At 30.0% G+C, this 20,020-nt stretch overlaps 1 protein-coding gene across 2 annotated transcripts; it reads left to right on the top strand.

Annotated features, from left to right (window-relative positions):
- Positions 1–12,375: 12,375 nt before the first annotated feature.
- Positions 12,376–18,274, top strand: LOC107867386 (chaperone protein DnaJ). Of its 2 annotated transcripts, XM_047410984.1 has the most exons (6): positions 12,376–12,460; positions 12,705–12,895; positions 14,268–14,345; positions 14,505–14,580; positions 17,676–17,749; positions 17,837–18,274. In XM_047410984.1, exons 2-6 carry the CDS (start codon positions 12,770–12,772, stop codon positions 17,906–17,908), a joined length of 426 nt encoding a protein of 141 aa, XP_047266940.1. In that variant the 5' UTR covers positions 12,376–12,460; positions 12,705–12,769; the 3' UTR covers positions 17,909–18,274. The 2 variants fall into 2 exon arrangements, with proteins under 2 accessions (XP_047266940.1, XP_016569085.1); XM_016713599.2 differs by lacking the exon at positions 12,376–12,460 and having other exon boundaries at positions 12,490–12,895.
- The last annotated feature ends 1,746 nt before the right edge of the window (positions 18,275–20,020 follow it).

Genomic DNA, 20,020 nt, shown 5'->3' with positions numbered 1-20,020 from the left:
TGTCCAAAACATAAAACGTGGGTCATTATTTTTAAAAAGCGTTACGCGGTGTCCTTTTCCCAAAGATTTAAAGTTATGTGAATGAAAAGCCCAAAAAGTTATTCCGACCCAACTTTTGAAAACTACAAAATACTTGAGACTTATGGCCAAACAAATGTATGAAAATAAAATTTTAAAATTTGATCAAAGATCTATGATCAAATGTTAGCTTAGCCTCATTAGGTGGGAGCGTAAAAGTTTGACTCCCTTGGGTTTGAGTCTAATGCAATCTTAACTAAGTCATTATTTCGCCAAATCCATTTTAATTGCGCTCTGGTTTTACCAAGGACCCGTTTGGCTATGAAAATCAAAAATATATTCACTTTATTTGGTATTTTTAAAGTTGAAAATAAAATTAGAGTAGTATTTGACCATAGTATTTTGGAAATGGGGTATTTTTGAAGTTTAGAGGTGTTTTTGAAAAATTTAAATATTGTAAAAAATATTTCAAAATATTTATAGTCGAATAAATCTATATTTATAATTTATAATTTATAATTTATAATATATTAAAAGTGTGAAAGGTCTTAAAAATATTGTTTGAACTTTTTGTCCTTCATTAAAAGTCTTTGCTTGAGACAAAATTTAATTAAATATATTTATGGTAAAACCCTTCCTTATTAGGACATCGAAATTTATGACAATTAATACTTTTTCATTAGTTTAAGAATTCTATATCAACTAAATTTGATTTTAAGAAGATTTAAAAAATCTAGAAATAAATATAAAAGCATTAGAATAAGAAAAATTTAAGAAGTACCAAATTTTTAAAAGTTTTAAATGCGTAATGAGAATGTAATCAATGATTTTGTAAAGACTTGACTTTTTGTCCTTAATTAAAAGTCTTTACTTGAGACAAAATCATCTTTTCACTATTTTTTAATATTTAAGAGATGAAAATTAATTAAATACATTTATGGTAAAATCTTTCCTTATTAGAAGTCATCGGAATTTATGACACTTAATATTTTTTTCATTAGTTTAAGAATTCTATATCAACTAAATTTGATTTTAAAAAGATATTAAAAATCTAGAAATAAATATAAAAGCATTAGAATAAGAAAAATTTAAGAAGTACCAAAATTTTAAAAGTTTTAAATACGTAATAAGAATGTAATCAATGATTTTGTAAATACTTGACTTTAAAAACAAGGAAGGAATGAAATGATTTAACAAAGATATATGTGCTTCTGGTGGTACATCTATCTCGTCCAAGATATATCTACACTATCATCTTTATTTTAGTGTATACTTTTTGTAACATTATCAAACTTTAAGTAATAATTATGCATGATGGTTATTAGATAAATCAAAAAGGGTAATTCTTTTATAATTTTTCGACTTTCATAGAGTATATAATGTGTAAAAACAACTATTGTTCTTTCTATAATCATCTCATATTATGGAATCAAAGATTGTCTTGTTATTATATAAAAAGGAGCTTCAAAAAATCTAAGAAATATTAGTTCCATAATTTACAAATCATATATTTACCTTGAGATTAATAAATTCAACGTTCATTTTGTAGCTTTCGGTCATGTGATGAGGATCATTTCGCATGACAATTTGTTAAAGTTGCAGATTAAAGAAGATTGTAATTTATAATTATATTTCACATCAATCAAAATTTCTAATGGTAAAATATATATGTGCTTATATTAAAATATATGTTTATGCTTATATTATCTAATCTAATCTAATCTATAATATATTAAAAGTGTGAAGACCTTTAAAAAAGTGGTCTGAACTTTTTTCCTTTCATTAAAACACCTTGCAATAGACAAAATTTTCTTTTCACCTTTTTTTTTAAAAAATAATTATCATTAAATTATTATTCAAATATTTAGGATAGGTGAAAAAAAAGGAAGAATCACATATCTAAAAGGAACTAAATATACTGTGTGAATTTTTTGATTAGGAGTCCAATACAATATTTTAGGAAAAAAACTATTCATGGAAAGAAAAAAAAATAAGAACCAATTTAAAAAAAAAAAAAAACAGAAAAAAAAAGATTCCTAAACAAGTTTCTAAGGAAAAAAATTTAGGAACCAAAATATGTTTTTTTAAAAATATGCATAGAAAGAAAAAATATATTTTATTTAGGTAAAAAATTATAATATTTAATACATCTAAATCGATTAGATTTTTACCTTAGATAAAAACAGAAATATTTATAATTCTATTTAAGTAGTTATTTGATCAAATTTTACTAGAAAAACATGTGTAGTTCTTCTACTTCTACATATTATTCTTATTCTTTTTATTCTTGTTTTGATTTTAATTGATGATTAATTAAAATTCTCTTCTTAGATCCTTTAGGGTTTCTAACCTTCTTCGTTATATGAATTTTCTTTTAAATTTTTGTTGATGGCAATTGTCTTAATTGTGATTAAATTATGAGATTTTAGCATATTGTTGTTATGTTTATTAATAGACTTTAATAGTTATTCTTTTTTTTTTGGGGGGGGGGGGGGGGGGGGGGGGGGATACAGGCTCTAATGGTTATCGCACATACAAAATATGATCAAATAATCTTTTTAGTGGTAATTTTAATTTCTATATTGATTTAAATAACTTTATCTAATAGATGATGCTTTAACTTGTAAGCACGTTTTGTCATTCAAAGTAATAGTTCAAATTTAGACATACCTCCTTTCTACTATCTATTTTTTTTCGTTGTTCAAACAATGATTATTTTTGCAGATAGATGAAAAGTTTAATGTTTGCCAAAGGATACTAGGTGTATATACTATTAGATCACTATAAAACCTGAATTACATTAGTATACTAGGGGTGGTGCTCTTGAATATAAAGTAAGTTGAATTTTGATTTTAGGGTTAAATCATTTGACTACCCAACTGTTCCTTATTATACTAATGAGAGTTTTGACATCTCTACGGTAAGTTATTTGAACTTAGCCATATGTACTGAGATTGTTCGGGAGACATGGTCCAAGCCCGGTGAAAAAATGCAATAAAAAAAGATTATGATGTCAAAGCGTCCTTGTTTTTTCAATTTTCCGGCTACTATGTGTTGATTATACTTATTTAAGCACGACGTATTTGTATATTTTGTATTTTTTTATTTTTTATTTTATGATTTTTCCTTTGATCTGAGGTGAAGATATCTGATAGAATCAAGATGTTGGATCCTTCATGATTTTAATTTTAAGATTCAAGAATATGAATTCAGATGCCGAATTCGACTAACAATAATTCAAATATCCAAAATTCAGTTACAAAATCAAAATTATAAATTTGAGTCTGTTGTTTCCATTAAAACTCTTAGAAATTGTGCTATCCTTGAGATTTCTATTAATCTTTATATAATCCCATGACTAATTATTTTTCTTTATTTTGCTTTTCTTTTATAGAATTGATATTGATTTATTTTCCTCTTTAATTATATTTTCTTAGAAGCATTATCGTGTTGTTATGAATTAATTTGAGTTGAATGAGAGATTTATATATTTAAATTATGAAGTCCATGTATTCTTCGCATCTTTACGAAGCGTGTTCATTTTCTTTACTCTTTAAAGTTGATTTCACATTTGAATAATTATTGAATTATTTTAAAAATATCTACGACTTTGAAATCAGTTTTAAAAATTTATGATTAATTTTTTTCTTTATTTGAACTGGGTATAACGTCCTAAAATAAAAATACTTCTTTCCTCATAAGAATCCTTTCCTAAGATTTAGGACTTTAGGAGTTTAGAGTTTGTTTTGTTGTCCTGTAGTAGAAGAGTACTAATTTATTGTAGTTCCATTTCAAGTTTTTGTATTAAAGTTCCTAACGTTTAGAAATTCGAAATAATATAATGCCTTTTATATATTACACATATTTGCTCTGGCTTTTACCTATTAATATAATTTTGTATAAAACTCACGAAAATATCTTAAAATGAATATGAAATAAAATAAATATTTCACACACTATAGTTATGAGTTATATAAACATAATTAAATCTACATGAAATGTTAATAGAATTTTTATACGTTTTGGAAACAATATTCATTATGATACACGTCATAATATATATATATCATGCAAAGAAAAAACAGAAGCAATTCAAGAGCAAAAATTGAATTTGGCCAAGAAGTGTTTAGAAAAATCGATTGCTCTCGATGAAATTGAATAAACAGATGACTAGCAAGTTGCAACAGAGGCCAAAGCTAAAGGAAAAGCAAACTGATATATCCATCTGTTGCAATAGATTGTTCATATGTTGTAAGTTATCTGACAAGTGAAATATATTTTGCAACAGATTACCAATCTTTATCTTTCGAAAATACAACAAAAAGATAAAATATTGTATTTAGATCCGTTTTTTTTCTTCTAATTTACTTATTAATAAATTCACCAGTATTATTTAACACACACAACACATAAATTCTGGATAGTTTCAGCAATATTACATTAAATTTCGGATAGTTTGCTAATTATATTTTATCCCGGAATTTTGAATCGTGATACATATGTTAAGCAATGATACATATATGGACTAGTGATACATATGTATCACTAGTATATACATATGTATACAGTAGTGATACATATGCTATATGTATACAGTAGTGATACATATGCTATATGTATCACTAGTAAATATGAATCCGGGACTTTATGTAATTTTTTAAAACATTAAGGGATATTGTGTAATATGGTGTCTTAAATATGGGATTTGTGCAATTTTTCCTTTTAGGGGATATGAACAGTCGTGGCTTTTTGTTTGACTAAGTCCAGTCCCTTCCAATTCTCAATCATTTTATAAATAGGTCCCTCCGGCCTCCTCACTCACTCTCACTCACTAATTCATTCTACTATACTTACAATACTAATATGTCAGATCCAGATTCGTACAAGAAGGTTCATATCGAGTCCTTGTAGGAACTTCAAAGGCAGTTTGATGAACTCCCAAGGGATTTGCCCGACTTCCAAGCAAGGCTGAGGAGGACCCTGCTGCTGCCGGATAAAAATTGTTAGGTTGACAATAATAATAGTAATAATAATAATAATAATAACAATAATAATAATAATAATAATAATAATAATTAGGTTATGTTTTTTCTTTATTTTAGCGTATGTATTTCCCTTTTTTATATCCGATCTACCTATAAGGGATTCAAAAAAATCCATGTATATGCTTGGTTTGGTTTGGTCAATTTTAAATTTTTAATTCTTATTCAATATTTAATTATCATTTTATTTATTCCTTATTCAAAACATCTCGGCGATTGGAGTTACGGATGCGGTCATGATGAGAAATTCTCCTAAAAATGGTTCGTTAAAAAATAATAAGGAACTAATGATATTATAATCGTAAAAGAAAGATTATTTAATTTAAAAAAAGTCACAACATTGGATTAATCTAATTAAAATATATATATATATGATATGATTTTTAAGAAAAAAGTGAATGAATAGTCGTAACTGTGACTTTTATCTAAACACATTCAACAAACAAACAAAAACAAAAAAAGCTTTTGATGCATCAAATTCCTCATCTGTTGCGACTTATGAATCAGTTAGAAGAAATAAAAAAAAACTCCTTAAACAGATGGTCGATTTATAGCAACAGATGGTATATCCGTTGAAACAAATGGGTTATCTGATACAACAGATATACAATCTGTTGCCATAACTCAATTAATAAAAATGGTTATTAAAGAAACGAAAAGATTAAGTCACCACCAGCTTGATTTAATTAAGTCATTTCTTTTCACATAAAAGAATAAGGAAATAAATGATAAACATAATTTAAACTGTAAAAAACTCACCAGAGATATTCTTGTTTTTAAATCTTCTTTATTAATTTATATAATTAAAAAGTCGAAAAATTTGGATGTCATGAAGATAATTTTTTTTTAAAAGATATATATATATATATATATATATATATATATATATTGCAATAGATATATTATATGATGCAACATATTAACTATTTATTGCAACGGATGATATGTCTATTGTAATAGATGATTTATCTGATGCAACAGATATATAACCTGTTATGCAACTCTGTGTAAAAAATAGACGGTTGCTGGAAAGAACTAATTATTTTAATAATTATAAAGCTAAGCTTCAAGCTGAAAAGTCATGACCTATCATAATATTGCTTAATTTAATTAAGTCATAACTTTTTACAGTAATCAAGAATGTCATTAATAAATGAAGGTGAACAGTTGTGCCTTTAAATCTGCTTTATTAATTTATATAATTAAAAAGTCAGAAAATTTGAATGTCATGAAGATAATATATTTTTTAAAAAATATATATCTATATTATATGTTGCAACAGATATATTATCTGATGCAACAGGTTATCTATTTATTGCAAATCATGATATATCTGTTGTAACAGATGATTTATTTGATGCAACAGATATATTATCTGTTGTCCAACTCGGTGTAAAAAAACGATTCTTGGAAAAAATTAATTATTAATAATAATAAAGTTGAAAAGTCATGACCTATCCTAATATTGATTAATTTAATTAAGTCATAACTTTTTACAGTAATCAAGAATGTTATTAATAAATGGAGGTGAACAGTTGTGCCTTTAAATCTGCTTTATTAATTTATAAAATTTAAAAGTCAGAAAATTTGGATGTCATGAAGATAATATATTTTTTTAAAAAAATATAGATATTATATGTTGCAACAAATATATTATCTTATGCAACAAGTTATCTATTTGTTGTAAATTATGATATATCTGTTGTAATACATGATTTATCTGATGCAACAGATATATTATCTGTTGTCCAACTCAGTGTAAGAAAAAATTGTTCCTGAAAAGAACTAATAATTAATAATAATAAAGCTAAAAAGTCATGACTTATCATAATATTGATTAATTTAATTAAGTCATAACTTTTTGCAGTAATCAAGAATGTCATTAATAAATGGAGGTGAACAGTTGCGATTTTTTGCCTAAATCATTCAAGTTCAATCCTCTATAAATAGGTCCCTCCTTACTCAATTGTTCGTTCTACTACACACTATTTATTCCTCGCTCTTGTTACACCTTCAACTACTTTTTCTTCAAGGACTTGATAGCTTTTTTCTGTCTCTGGTAAGTTTTTTTCTTGATTTTTGTGTAAATATACATTGTATTACATTACATTCGAATTCTTTCTTTTCTTTACTTTTGTGTTTACGTGTGTGTTTTGTCAACTTATGCGTTTTTGAGATATGACTGATCCTGTGTGGGATGTCGCTATTTTACAAGACACCATGATGAAACTGCAGAAGGAGGTTCGTGACCTGCATTGGGAGTTGGCCGTCGTCAGAGTAAGGATGCTGCGGGAGATCCGCAGGCTGTTGAGGGCCCTGCTGCTGCCCTTTGAAGATTGACTGGCTGACCATACAAATAATAATGATGTTAATAATGATGATAATAATAATTAAGCTTTTTTTTTTCTGTTATCTATGTATTTTTTTTGTTTTATAAAAAATTATGTTTGATGCACTTGACTTTTTATTTCTTATTTAATTTTCGTGCTTTCTATTTCTATTTCTTAACGAATGACATGTATACAATTAAGGAATAATTTGATTCCAGTATCAATAGCAAGAACATATGAGTTATCCGCTAGGTTTTGTGTGTGACAGGAGCTGTATTTTGTTGTTCGAAACATATTAGTAATCTGATGAAACAAATTATTTATCTGTTGAAACAGATTACTAATCTGGTGCAACAGAATACCCATCTATTTGATTCATAATCATATTACGGGCACCTAGAACCCTTAAACATGAATCCAACATGAGTCTACTGTTACAACAGAACATTTATCTGGTGCCGCAGATAATGGATCTGTTTAAACAGATTGGTCTTGTATTGCATTCATGTTCGCGTGCAAACTATTATTGAAAAAACAACACTAGCAGTTACCCAGATTCAACTAAAAAGCATAATCTGACTTACCAAAGTCTCCTCTCAAGTAAATTCCAAAGTTGAAAGTGATTTACGAAACAAAATTTGACATAAGAATTTGGTCAAAGAGCAGCAGTTGGGGTAACAACAACAACAACAACAATGGTCAACAAGAAGAATATGAAGTTGATAATGAAGTATAAGATGATAATGAATCAAAAGATGATGAATAAAGCAGCAACAACAATGAAGGGGAGAGAAAAAGACGCTTTTTTTCCCTTCGTTCCCCGTTATATATTAACTAACATTTGAATCAAAGTGTAAATTTAAAAACTTGTGGGTTATTTTGAAATTTTTCAATCTTAAACCATAATTAAGTAATTGTCGTCTTTACTCAATTATTAAGGCTTGTGTCATCTACATCTTATTTTAAAACTCTTTTGTAACCTGTGGCCCAAACCCCCTAGTTACTTCGATTGAGCGCATTTACTTCAATTCCTTTTGCATTATGGGCCACTCTGATTTGGATGTTGTGCTGCCATTCAAATTGTGTAGCTTGTCATACTCCAAGTAGTAATCGCACCAACTTGTGTTTACATTTCAACTTTAATGCCATCTTATTCACATAGATTTTATTTTGACAAGAATCAACTAATTTCAAAGGGTATGAAATGCATTTTTTGGGGGGATTGAAAGTCCATGATCCTCAAAATAACGTTTTATTCATTTATTTTTTCTAATTGGAATTTTATATGTATATTGGCTGGTACTTGTAAATCATTTTGGTCCAATAGTCAAATATGTAACTTCTCCTGTTAACGTTTATAAAATCTCTTTATTTTATTCCAACCAGTAATATAATGGAAAAAAGAAGAAGAAATAAGTGAATGTCACCAACTCCCTTCCTTAAATTAAGATCCACATATTAAAAATGTACAAGAAAGATCCCCTAAAACTAACATTTAATTTCACGATAATTATGAGATAATTTGTTTATGGATTCGGTGTTAGTCAACTCTATGGTTTCATTTTAAAAAGTTACCCAATATCATTAAAGGGCAATTGCTTATATATTTGCATCGTCAACTTTATTAATTTTTCTCTTATGATTTTTTAAGATCACTCCAGATACCTGGGGTGTGTTTGGTATGAAGGAAAATATTTTCTATGGAAAATGTTTTCCTAGAAAATATTTTCTTGCAAAATAAGTTGATTTCTTACTTGTTTTTTTATGTTTGGTTGGTGAATGAAAAATATTTTGTAGTGTTTGGTTGGTGAATAAAAAAATATTTTTCAAAAAATACATTTTAGTATTTAGCTAAAGCGTAAAAATACATTTTAAAAAAATAATTTTTGATCTCACAAAAATATTCTTTTAGAGTGTATTCGATATGAAGGAGGAAAAATATTTTCTAGAAAAATAAGTTGTTTCTTACTTATATTCGTGTGTTCGTTATGCAAATTGGATAAGTATATATTTTTTAAAAGTATTTGTATATATTTAACAAAAATAATGAGAACGAATATAATAAAAAGGGTGTGATAAGAAAAAATTTTGAATTTTTTTTAAAAAATAAATTAAAAACATTAATTTTTTTTTGAAGAGGGAGTTGGTAGGTGGGGAGTGGGGTTGTCAAAATAGATAGTAAGGGCGGTTAAGAAAATAGTTTTGATTTTTTAAAAAATAATTTTTTTTGGGGGGGTGGGGGGTGGGGGAGGCTAGTATGGGGTGGGGGTTGGGGTAGGGGAGCAAGAGTGGGGTAAGGAAAAAGTTAAATTTTTTCAAAAAATAAATTTAAAAAATTAATTTGTTTTTTGGAGGAGGGGAGGGGGAGGGAGGAAGTTGATAGGGTGGTCGGGTAGGGGAGGTAAGAAAAAAGTTTGATTTTTTTCTTTTAAAAAAAATAAATGGAAAGAGGGAGAAGAGAGTAAGGTTTTGGTTTTTGAGTAGGGGGTGAAGTAAGAAAAAAAATTTAAAAGATTTTTTTTAATAGGAGTGGTAGGGGGAGGGGTTGGACGGGGGTGGGAGATTGTGGGTCAGAGTAGGGATGGGTAATTTTGAGAGTTGCGTGAATATTTTAATTTAAAGTGAGGTTGAAAATGTGTTTAAAAATGTTTTCCTTACCTTTTGAGAGAAAGTCATTTTTCTTAAATTTGAGGAAAATAAGTTGATTTGAAAAACATTTTCCAAAATCTTTAAGCCAACCAAACATGAGAAAATTGAAAAATATTTTTCAAAAAATATTTTCCTTCGTATCAAACACACCTCTAATGTTGGTGCATTTTAATATTTAAATTAAATTTCATGATAATTGATGGAAGAAAATGGTGTCATTATATTTTGACAACTTTTGTAACTTCTAACACTTTATTTGTTTATTATCTATCATATTATTGTGTCAATAATCTTATGAGTTAGTGGTAAGAATGTGACCATAAGTTTCTTGTAACTTCTACTATTATTCTACTTGTTATGTATTGTAACTCGTATAACATATGAAACCCCTAAAACATTCCTCTTCCTCACTTAATATCTACTACTCCCTCATTTACTAGATGAAATAATACTACACCTATATAAATAGTGTTTTCTTCCTTGCGTTGAATAGCACATGAAGGAGTCATTTGGTAGAGTGTATTGGTAAAAATAATACATATATTAATTAATGTGTATTATGAATACCTTGTTTGGTACAATTTTTAGTCTATGTATAACTAATGCAAACATTAGTTATACACTCTATTGTGTATTAAGGTGTGTAGTTTTAATACCACCCATTTTCTATGTATTAGTAATGCAAAGTATGCATTAACTTATTAACTGACTTTAATACCCCTCAATTTTCCTTTCAAAATATTTCATCATTCCTTTTCCTGCCATTTTAATTTGTAATAGTGATTTTTTTCAAAATATTTTACAATTTTTTCCCACCATTTTAATCTACAATAATGAATAATCGATTTAAATAATTGTAACATATTTTTGTTTTTTTCTTTGCTTCGAAGGTTTTTTTAAAAAATTAACAATAATTGACACTATTTCTTAATTTTACGTCTTATATTTTATTTTTGTTTCGACTATGTTAATCCGTTGACGTAATATTTCATACGCAAAGACGAAGGTCTTGCAATTAATCCGAAACTTCTATATACTAGTTCAACAATATTAATTATATTTGAGATGACAAAAAAATTTTGTCGCAAAAAAGTGTACAAAATCAAAGAATGGTATTTTTATAAACAAATATTTCTTTTATAGAAATTATGTAAGATGTATTATTTCTTATACATCAAACCAAACAATATATAAGAAATAATACATAACTGATACAAGCATTATTAATGCAAAAATTGTTAATACACTATATTTTGCATTGATCTTATACACACTATTAAACGCCCTCAAAAAGAGATGAGTGGTAGTACATTCTGAGTGATAAGAAAAAGATGATAAATGAAAGAGAGAGTTGAAACATAGAAAATATTGTAAGTCTAACAATATTCACTATAAAAGAAATGAATTTTATATGTTGAAGGAATGTGTTTGGAGCTTTGGACTCTTCCACTAATCCGAAGTTGCTTGAATTATACATCGTTGATGGACTGTTGTATCCTGAAGGATACAAATCACGAGATTTAATGCTGGATCAGTGTAGATTATGCCGCAGTAGGCTTAAATCTCCTTAAAGAAAATAAGATATTCGCGTCTCAATCAAGAAGAATATTATTTTATTTTCTTCATTTTTTGTTAATTTATTATTTCAACTGTAATTATTATAATTTATGGTATATTACACCAATCCTAACGTCCTAATTGAAACATTTCACTGAATTGATCTTTTGTATTGGGTAGGAATTGCACTTTGCAGCCGGTTAATATTTGTTATTTAAGTCATCACTGAATTGATCTTGCGTATTCCGGTTAAAAATCAAAATGATATGATTAAACAAGAATGTAGGTATGAAAACACTAATATGATATTTATAAATATGAATAGTAGAGCTAAGCCCAAAAAATATTTATAAAATTACACGTTTTACTTTTTAAATGAACTAATTTTTATCATTAAAATGAGTTATTTTTATAAAAAGTTATTTTTATAAATTTTTACTTTTTAACAACTAAATTTATATCTAATAAGTTTTAAAAAATACAAATGACCCAAATGTGAAAAAAATTATTGATTGAGTAGCAAGTAGCAACTACTCCTTCCATTTTAAAAAGAATAATCTATTTTTTTTTTTAGTCTATTTAAAGAATGATTTTTTTCTTTTGTAATATTTTAATTTTAATTTTTCACGTGACATATTTAAGATCATAAGATTAAAAAATATTTTAATATATTTAATACAACTTTAATTTAAGATCATAAAATTTAAAATTATTTTTTTATTTTTTTTTAAATTTTATATCAAATTAAAGTAGTTGATTTGTTTTGAAATAGAGGGAGTATTAAATAGCATCACGTAAAAGTGCAAATGAGCCAAACGTCTTCTCCTTTGTAACGCAATACTACGAAGCCAAGTGTCCAAACAGGTATCAATCTAGTAATTTCTAATTAATCCATGTTTTCAATTTCACTTTTTTTTTTTTATATGCCTCTTTTTATGGGGAATTGTTTGTCTCTTGACCCTTGGAGATTACATAATAGTTCTCTCAATCTTAGCGGTTATCTAGACCTGCATTTTATTTTTATCTAGATAAAACTAAAAAAAAAGAAAAAGTTGCAAAAGCCCAGAAATATAATAAAATTCTAGTCTTTTTTTCTTTGTTTTCACAGGACTGGATAAATCTTTTATAGGTTGCGTATTTTTGTAGAGGTGAAATTATTTTTGAGAAGAAAAGATGATGTGGGATGAGTGGGGCAATGATTTTGAGGAGGAACAACAACATCAGCAGCAGCAGCAAGAAGAAGAGGATGATGATTCTTATCTTAAATTTGATTTCTTGTCTGTTTTGTCCAAGCCTAAGGTATTCATGAATGTCACTTGTGTTTAACTGAATTTTGTTGTGTATGCTTCTTGCTTAAGGTTTATCTGAGGATTTTTGGTTTGATTTTGTTGAAATTTGTGCCTAGTTTGTATTTTTGTTGGTGGGGTTTGCATTTCTTGAATGTCTGTGTAGGATTATTATGAAGGGGAACCTTGGAGTAGGGGGTAAGTTGCTAAGCTACCACGTGACCAGAAGGTCTCGGGGTCAAGCCTTGGAAACAGTGTTTTGTAGAAATGCAAGGTAAGACCGCATACAATCAGACCCTTGTGGTCGGACCCTTTCCTAGACCCTGCACTGGGATGCCCTGTGTAGGATTATTATGGGATACTGGTGGTGGATTTTGTTGAAATTTGTGTCAAGTTTGTATTTTTATTGGTGGAGCTTGCATTTCTCGACTGTCTGAGTAGGATTATTATGAAGGAACCTTGGAGTAATGGGTAATGTTGCTAGCTACCAAGTGACCAGAAGGTCTTCGGTTCAAGCCTTGGAAACAGTCTCTTGTACAAATGCAAGGTAAGACTGCGTTCAATTAGACCCTTGTGGTCGGGTCGTTTTCCGGACCTTGCACATACCGGGAGCTTTAGTGCACCGGACTTCCTTGTGTAGATTATTATGGGATACTGGTAGTGGATTTTGGTTTGATTTTGTTGAAATTGTGTCAAGTTTGAATTTTTATTGGTGGGGTCTGCATTTTTTGAAAGTTTGTGTAGGATTATTGTATGATACTGGTAGTGGGTTCTGGTTTGATTTCGTTGAAACTTGTATCAAGTTTGTATTTTGATTGGTGGGGTTTGCACTTCTTGAATGGCTATGTAGGATTACTGAAAGATACTGGTAGTGGATTTTGGTTTTGTCCTATTTCTATAAAAATGTGTCAAGTTTGGGTTTTGCATTTATCGGATGTATATGTAGGATAATGGAATAATGGAAGTGAATTTTGGTTTTATTTGTTGGAGTATTGTGTTAAGTTGTTACCGAGGACATGACTCTAGATAGAAAAATATGGAGGTCAAGGATTACGTTAGAAGGTTAGTTGGCGGCGCCATGTTTTCTTTTCAGTTTTAGTAATACTAAGCTCCTATTTGCTTATTCTTTGGTTTTAGTATTACTTGTTGTTTCCCTTTGCTTCAATAATTGTATTATTTGTTGTTGCTTATAGTTCTGTTCCTCATTGTTTTTACTTTACATACTTGTTGTTTGATATGCTTTACTTGAGCTGAGGGTCGATGGGAAACAACCTCTCTACCTTCACAAGGTAGGGGTAGTGCTGTGTGCTCACCACCCTGAATATGTTGTTGTTGTTGTGTCAAGCTGCAGTCTTGACTTGTGGTTTTGCATTTCTTGAATGTAGGATTACTATAGAATACTGGAAGTGGATTATGATGCCACGGAGGAGGTCATTCGATCCAATTTTATCCGTCTAGCTTTGGTTAGTTTCCATTTTATCCATGTTATAATCAGTATACCTGGTTTATGATTTTTCCACCTTTGTGAGTGTTAATCATTTCATTCTATTTGATCTGTGAGGTATGTATTTCTCATTTTCTCAGTTCTAACATCCATTTTATAATTTTCATTTTGGGTACAGAAATGGCATCCAGATAAGCAAAAAGATCAGGATAATGCTACCTCAAAGTTTCAAGAAATAAATGAGGCGTATCAAGGTTAGTTCTTTTTCAAAGCCGTAATAATTTATTTGGTTCTTAACTATCTTTTTAAGCCTTTTACAAATCAAAGGTGATCTATACGGAGTTTTCAACTGCAATCAGTCAATGTTTAGGCCATTACTGGGTTTTCTTGGAGTGAGTTTGTTTAATAACATATGTCTACTGCAAGCAACATGCTTGATTGAGTAACTTGAGATCAAATACTTATTTTCTATATCGACTCAGGCAAAATTTGAAAATTATGGCCAGCTACCATATAGAAAATGGTTTTAAAGAGCCAATATCCACGTGTACTACTTAGTTGCCTCCATGTTGAGCAAAAAAATAGCATGGATTTTCCCCAAGCTTGCTGAAGAGGATTCAAGTTCAGGATTTCCAGAAACAAATGATGTTTATAGTAAAGAGTAGATTAGAGAATTTTCCCTGGGAAGAGTATATTTGTAGGACGTATGGGTCATTCTATGAGTCTTTTTTTTTTGTTTGAGATAATGGCGTTATAATTCACTTCTCAGTAGTTGCGCTGCACTGTACTTTAAGGAGTATCCGTTATGCACCATTGTCGTACTATAGTGCAAACCTAATAAAAGCAATAACTCAAAACTTATTATGTACCAAATAGGCAGTGGAGTGTGGGTCTTGAAAGTAGTTAGATAGTAAATTGAGTATCACCATTATGGGAATAAGAAGGTAACAAAGTGATCTCGTCGCAAAAGCTTATCTTTGTTTAACTATGATTATCTTTATACATGCACTCAACCGGTGCTTTTTGACTTTTATTTGTCAACATTCTTGGCATTAGGAATATCGTTGTACAGTATATTCTTCAAATTTAGGTGCACATATATGCTTATCTCAGTTTTCTTTAAGTTGATCAGCTAGGCTAATGTGATTTGGTCAAGGTCACTGTTTTTTTTTTTAGAGGTCCCTTTAGTTCTCCTTTATCCTAACTTGGATAGCACGCTAACCCTAGTATACTTTTGGGACCATCTCTTTTCCTTTTTCTCACTGCTGTCCCATCTATTGTTCTGTCAGTATCTAGACATTCCTTTATATATGCCAAATATCATATTTGTTAAGCAAATTATAGGTTTTATAATATATGAACGTCAGTTCTGTTGAAGAACTTGGAATAAATAAAAACCTATTGGCAAGTCTCTTTAGTCTCCGAGATGAATTTGTTTGTCCAGGTAGATGATTATTTTCTGGAAAGACAAAATTGTGCGCTAGAGTTGAACTTCTAGATTCTAGAGTGATCGTCCTGTTGAGGGTGACCAACATTCGGTTTTCCAAACACTTGTTTCTGCATATTCCAACTAATCATAAAAGTTTAGAATAGTGAGAAAGAAAATTTGAACTATTTTCATAGAGTAATTCTGGAGCTTCTAGAATTGGAGAGTGCAAATGAGATTTGAATCTGGTGCAAAGAATGGTCATTTTATGTCATAACGAGCTTTTCATGACTTATGTTTCTCACTGGCCTTGTTTTTGAGAATTTACAACATCAACTGAGCGCAGCTCAACTGCGTTCCTATCTCAAATGAGTTGGTATTTGTTGAATGAATTATGTGAATCATTCTATTGCATCTATTCAATATTCAGTGGGCTGCCTGTTTTTATGTTAGGCGTCAACGTATTGTAACGTCCTCCTTTTATCCGGTGCTAGACCCGGCTATGCTTTTCGTGTAGACCAAATGATCTTGGAATTACAAATTCACTAAACTGAGACTTCAATAATTGTTTCTTAGACACGCTCCATATATATCAGCAGAGGTCCCTGATCGTGATATTCTTAGTTAATTACAACAACAACAACAACAAACCCAGTATATTCCCACATAGTGGGGTTTGGGGAGGGTAAAATGTACGCAGTCCATACCACTACCCCCGAAGGGGGTAGAGAGGCTGTTTCCGATAGACCCCCGGCTAAGGACGAAGGACAGTAGACCAACAGGCGAGCAAGAAGATAAATAACATAGCACCAACATCCACGAAAAATAAAGTATAATTAACCAAAAGGCAAGCAATATGCTAAAGTAACAAAGAATCAACATTCACAAACAAGAAGTATAGTTAACACACCAAGGACCCTCCGCCCCCCAAACCTAGAGCTACCAACCAAGCTACCCTTAATCCTCCTATCTACAGACTACGACTCGACCCCAATCCTTAGCCCTCTAGCTTAATACTCTTCTTCCAAACCTTCCTATCGAGGATCATGTCCTCAGTAAGTTGTAACTGAGAAATTTAATTCAAGCGAACTTTCAAAATTAGGACTGATACAAACTGCTTGGGTGTTTTTGTAAGAGATGTCTTTATTTTCTGTTGTGGGATGAAACAAGAAAGAAACAATCCAATTAAAAACGATTTATAATCTGATTGCTTGTAAGAGTAAGAAGTTAGCGACATAACGAGATAATAGACTTATGCTTTAGAGCTCGTATTTGCTTAGTCTTACAGATTCTACACAACTTTAGCAGCTGAACCGATGCAATAATCCCGTGGTGTGTGGAGTAAAATAGCAGGAACATATGTCGTCTTTAGTGGGAAGTGTAACGATACTAATTCCTCAGAAATGTCTTTTGACAGCAAGGTGGTGGTAATACTATTTGCTATGGTATGTGGGTGAATGGGAGAAAGAGAGTAATTTTAAGCTCCAGAGGCTTAAAAGTTGTTGTGATAGTTACTTTAAATTTGGAACCTAAATTTGAATTGTATAGGTTTCACTTGAAGTCCTTACTTTTGGAGACTTATCCTCCTGACATCACCGACTTCCCAAAGTAAATGAAAAATTAAGGGTATTTGACAATAGGAACTCATGCTTTATGATTGAAACACCAATGACATGTATAAAGTTTCCAAAGTTCTTAAGAGGGGACAAGTGTTGACACTCGACAGTGGCCGTATTTATGCTATCTTGTCGGAAAATGTGATAATACAAACCATAGTGACCTGGTCACCAACTTTTTACACGTATACGTATTGGATTTTTAATCTGCTCTTACTTTCACCTTTTTATTTGTCCGACTCTCTTGAATCTTAAGGTCTTTTGTTGTGTTTCCTTATATTTTAACTCTTCAATTGTGTCAAAACAGTTTTGATTGATCCTGTGAAACGACAAGAATACGACAAGAAAGGGATGCTACGAGCCTATGATTACAACATTGTCGTGAGTTCCCTTCCAATCTTTTCTTTCTGGTTAGTTTAGGTACTTAACTATGTCTTCATTGTTAACACTCTTGACATTTGATTGCAGGAATACCTTAATCGCTACAAGGGTCTTATTCTAACGTGTAATGGTCTTGGTATGAAGCACTCAATATGGTAAACCAAGATACACACATTCACCGTTGTAGTATATCTCGCGATCCTACTGGCACCAGCACATATTACAGGAGTTGGGATGCACAGCTGGATGTGTAGTTGACATCAATTAGGCTATTGTACTTATCTTTGCACATGTATAGAGAAGCCGATAACATTGCCATCGTCTCAAGCCTCCCTCATTTTAGAGGACTGTTTATATGAAACCGTCTTGTTTCTATTTTATCCTCTTTTCGTTTTGGGACTTGTATCGATTAAAGAACTGGTGGCTCTTGTTCTCGTAGATTTCTCGCGAGACTTATCAATGGACTGTATGTTGTCTCAGATCCTGGTTGAGAATGAAATGTGGATGTGCATGCATTTTCTATCAGATTATTGTTGAAACTTGGCTTTCTAAGGGTATTTTGTTGAGCTCTCTATCGAACATTTCTTCAGCAGTTGGGGTATAAAGATTGTCAATTTTTTCAGCTATGGTCTGAAACAATTTTTGAGCCGAGGGTCTATCGGAAACAGCCTCTCTACTTCTCTGGAGGTAGCGATATGGACTGCGTATATTCTACCCTCCCCAGACCCCACTTGGTGGGAATACACTGGATTTGTTGTTGTTGTTGTCTGAAACAAAGTTGAGATTGGCTATATGAATTTTCACTTTCAAACACATTAGGATTGGTTATATAAATTTTTGATAACCGTGTTAATTTAAAGTCATCACAAGTTGGAGTTGGCTATATGAATGGGTTGGCTGTATGAATTTTCACTGACCAGTTTAAAATACGTTAGGAAAGTAATCACAAGTTGGAGTTGTCTCTATGAATAAGAACTATTCCCTCAGTCGGAAACAAGTTAGGATTGATTATATGAATTTTCATTCACCATTTTAAAATACGTTAGGAAAAGTAATCACAAGTTGGAATTGTCTAGATGAATAAGAACTGTTCTCTCAATTCGAAACAAAGTGGGATTGACTATATGAATTTTTACTGATCAATTTCAAATACATTAGAAAAGTCATCACAAGTTGAAGTTGTCTATATGAATAAGAACTATACCCTCGGCCCGAAACAAATTGGGATTGGCTATATGAATTTTCACTGACCAGTTTCAAACATATTAGGATTGGTTATATAAATTTTTAATAACAGTGTTAATTTAAAGTCCTCATAAGTTGGAGTTGGCTATATGAATTTTCGTTTGCCGCAAATTTGTCCGTCTTTTTTGCTCAACAACAATTGCTAAGCTTCTTTCCATTTTTCTGGTTCTATATCTTTGTAATTTATCTTAAATTTTGCAAAATCTTCCCAAAAGTTACAATTTTATTCAAAGATTAACAACATTGTTTAGTAATATGAGAGGAGAATTTCCTTTCATCTATCTCTTTATTTCAAATTATCTCGTTATATTAAAAATAGTTATTTTAGTTATTTGTCGATACTATAAAATCAAGTTAATTATATTAACAGTTTAAAATACTTTAAAAATAAAAAATTATATCTGTCTTTCAAATTTCAAAATTCTATTAGCGCCACATAAATTGGGACAGAACGCATCTTTCAAAATTCTCTTAGCACCACATAAATTGGAACAAAACGAATAACATATATTATCTGAAAATTATATAAAAAATATTATAAATCAAAATAATTAATAATTTAAAATACTACATAAAATTTAATTGACAATGCAAATTTTGTCTATGTCAAACAAATTGAGCCAAAGAGATACAAACATATTCATAAATCCAACTGCATCTAAAATACTCCGTTAAAAGAGAACTTCAAAAAAAAAAAAAAAAGGGAATTTTATTTGAAAAATTACTAAAAAGGTGAATAAATTTGGGTTGAGGCTACTGACCGTTGGTCATTATCAAGAACTGCTTACTTCTTTTTAATCTTTGGGTAATCAGAAATTGCTTCCTATTTTTGTTTATCCATTTGGGTAATCAAAATTGCTTCTTTTTTATCTATTTGGTAATCCAGAATTGCTTCCTTCTTTTTTTCAATCCATTTGGGTAATCAAGAATTGCTTCTCTTTTATCCTTCTGGGTAATCAAGAATTGCTTTTCTTTTTTTTATTAGTTTATTGAAAGATGAATGTTTGTGTATTTCGTCTTTGTTTG

The sequence above is a fragment of the Capsicum annuum genome, chromosome 4 (genome assembly GCF_002878395.1).
Source record: "Capsicum annuum cultivar UCD-10X-F1 chromosome 4, UCD10Xv1.1, whole genome shotgun sequence".
In the NCBI taxonomy this organism is placed as follows: Eukaryota; Viridiplantae; Streptophyta; class Magnoliopsida; order Solanales; family Solanaceae; genus Capsicum; species Capsicum annuum.
This window is presented reverse-complemented; position numbering and strand designations above follow the sequence as displayed.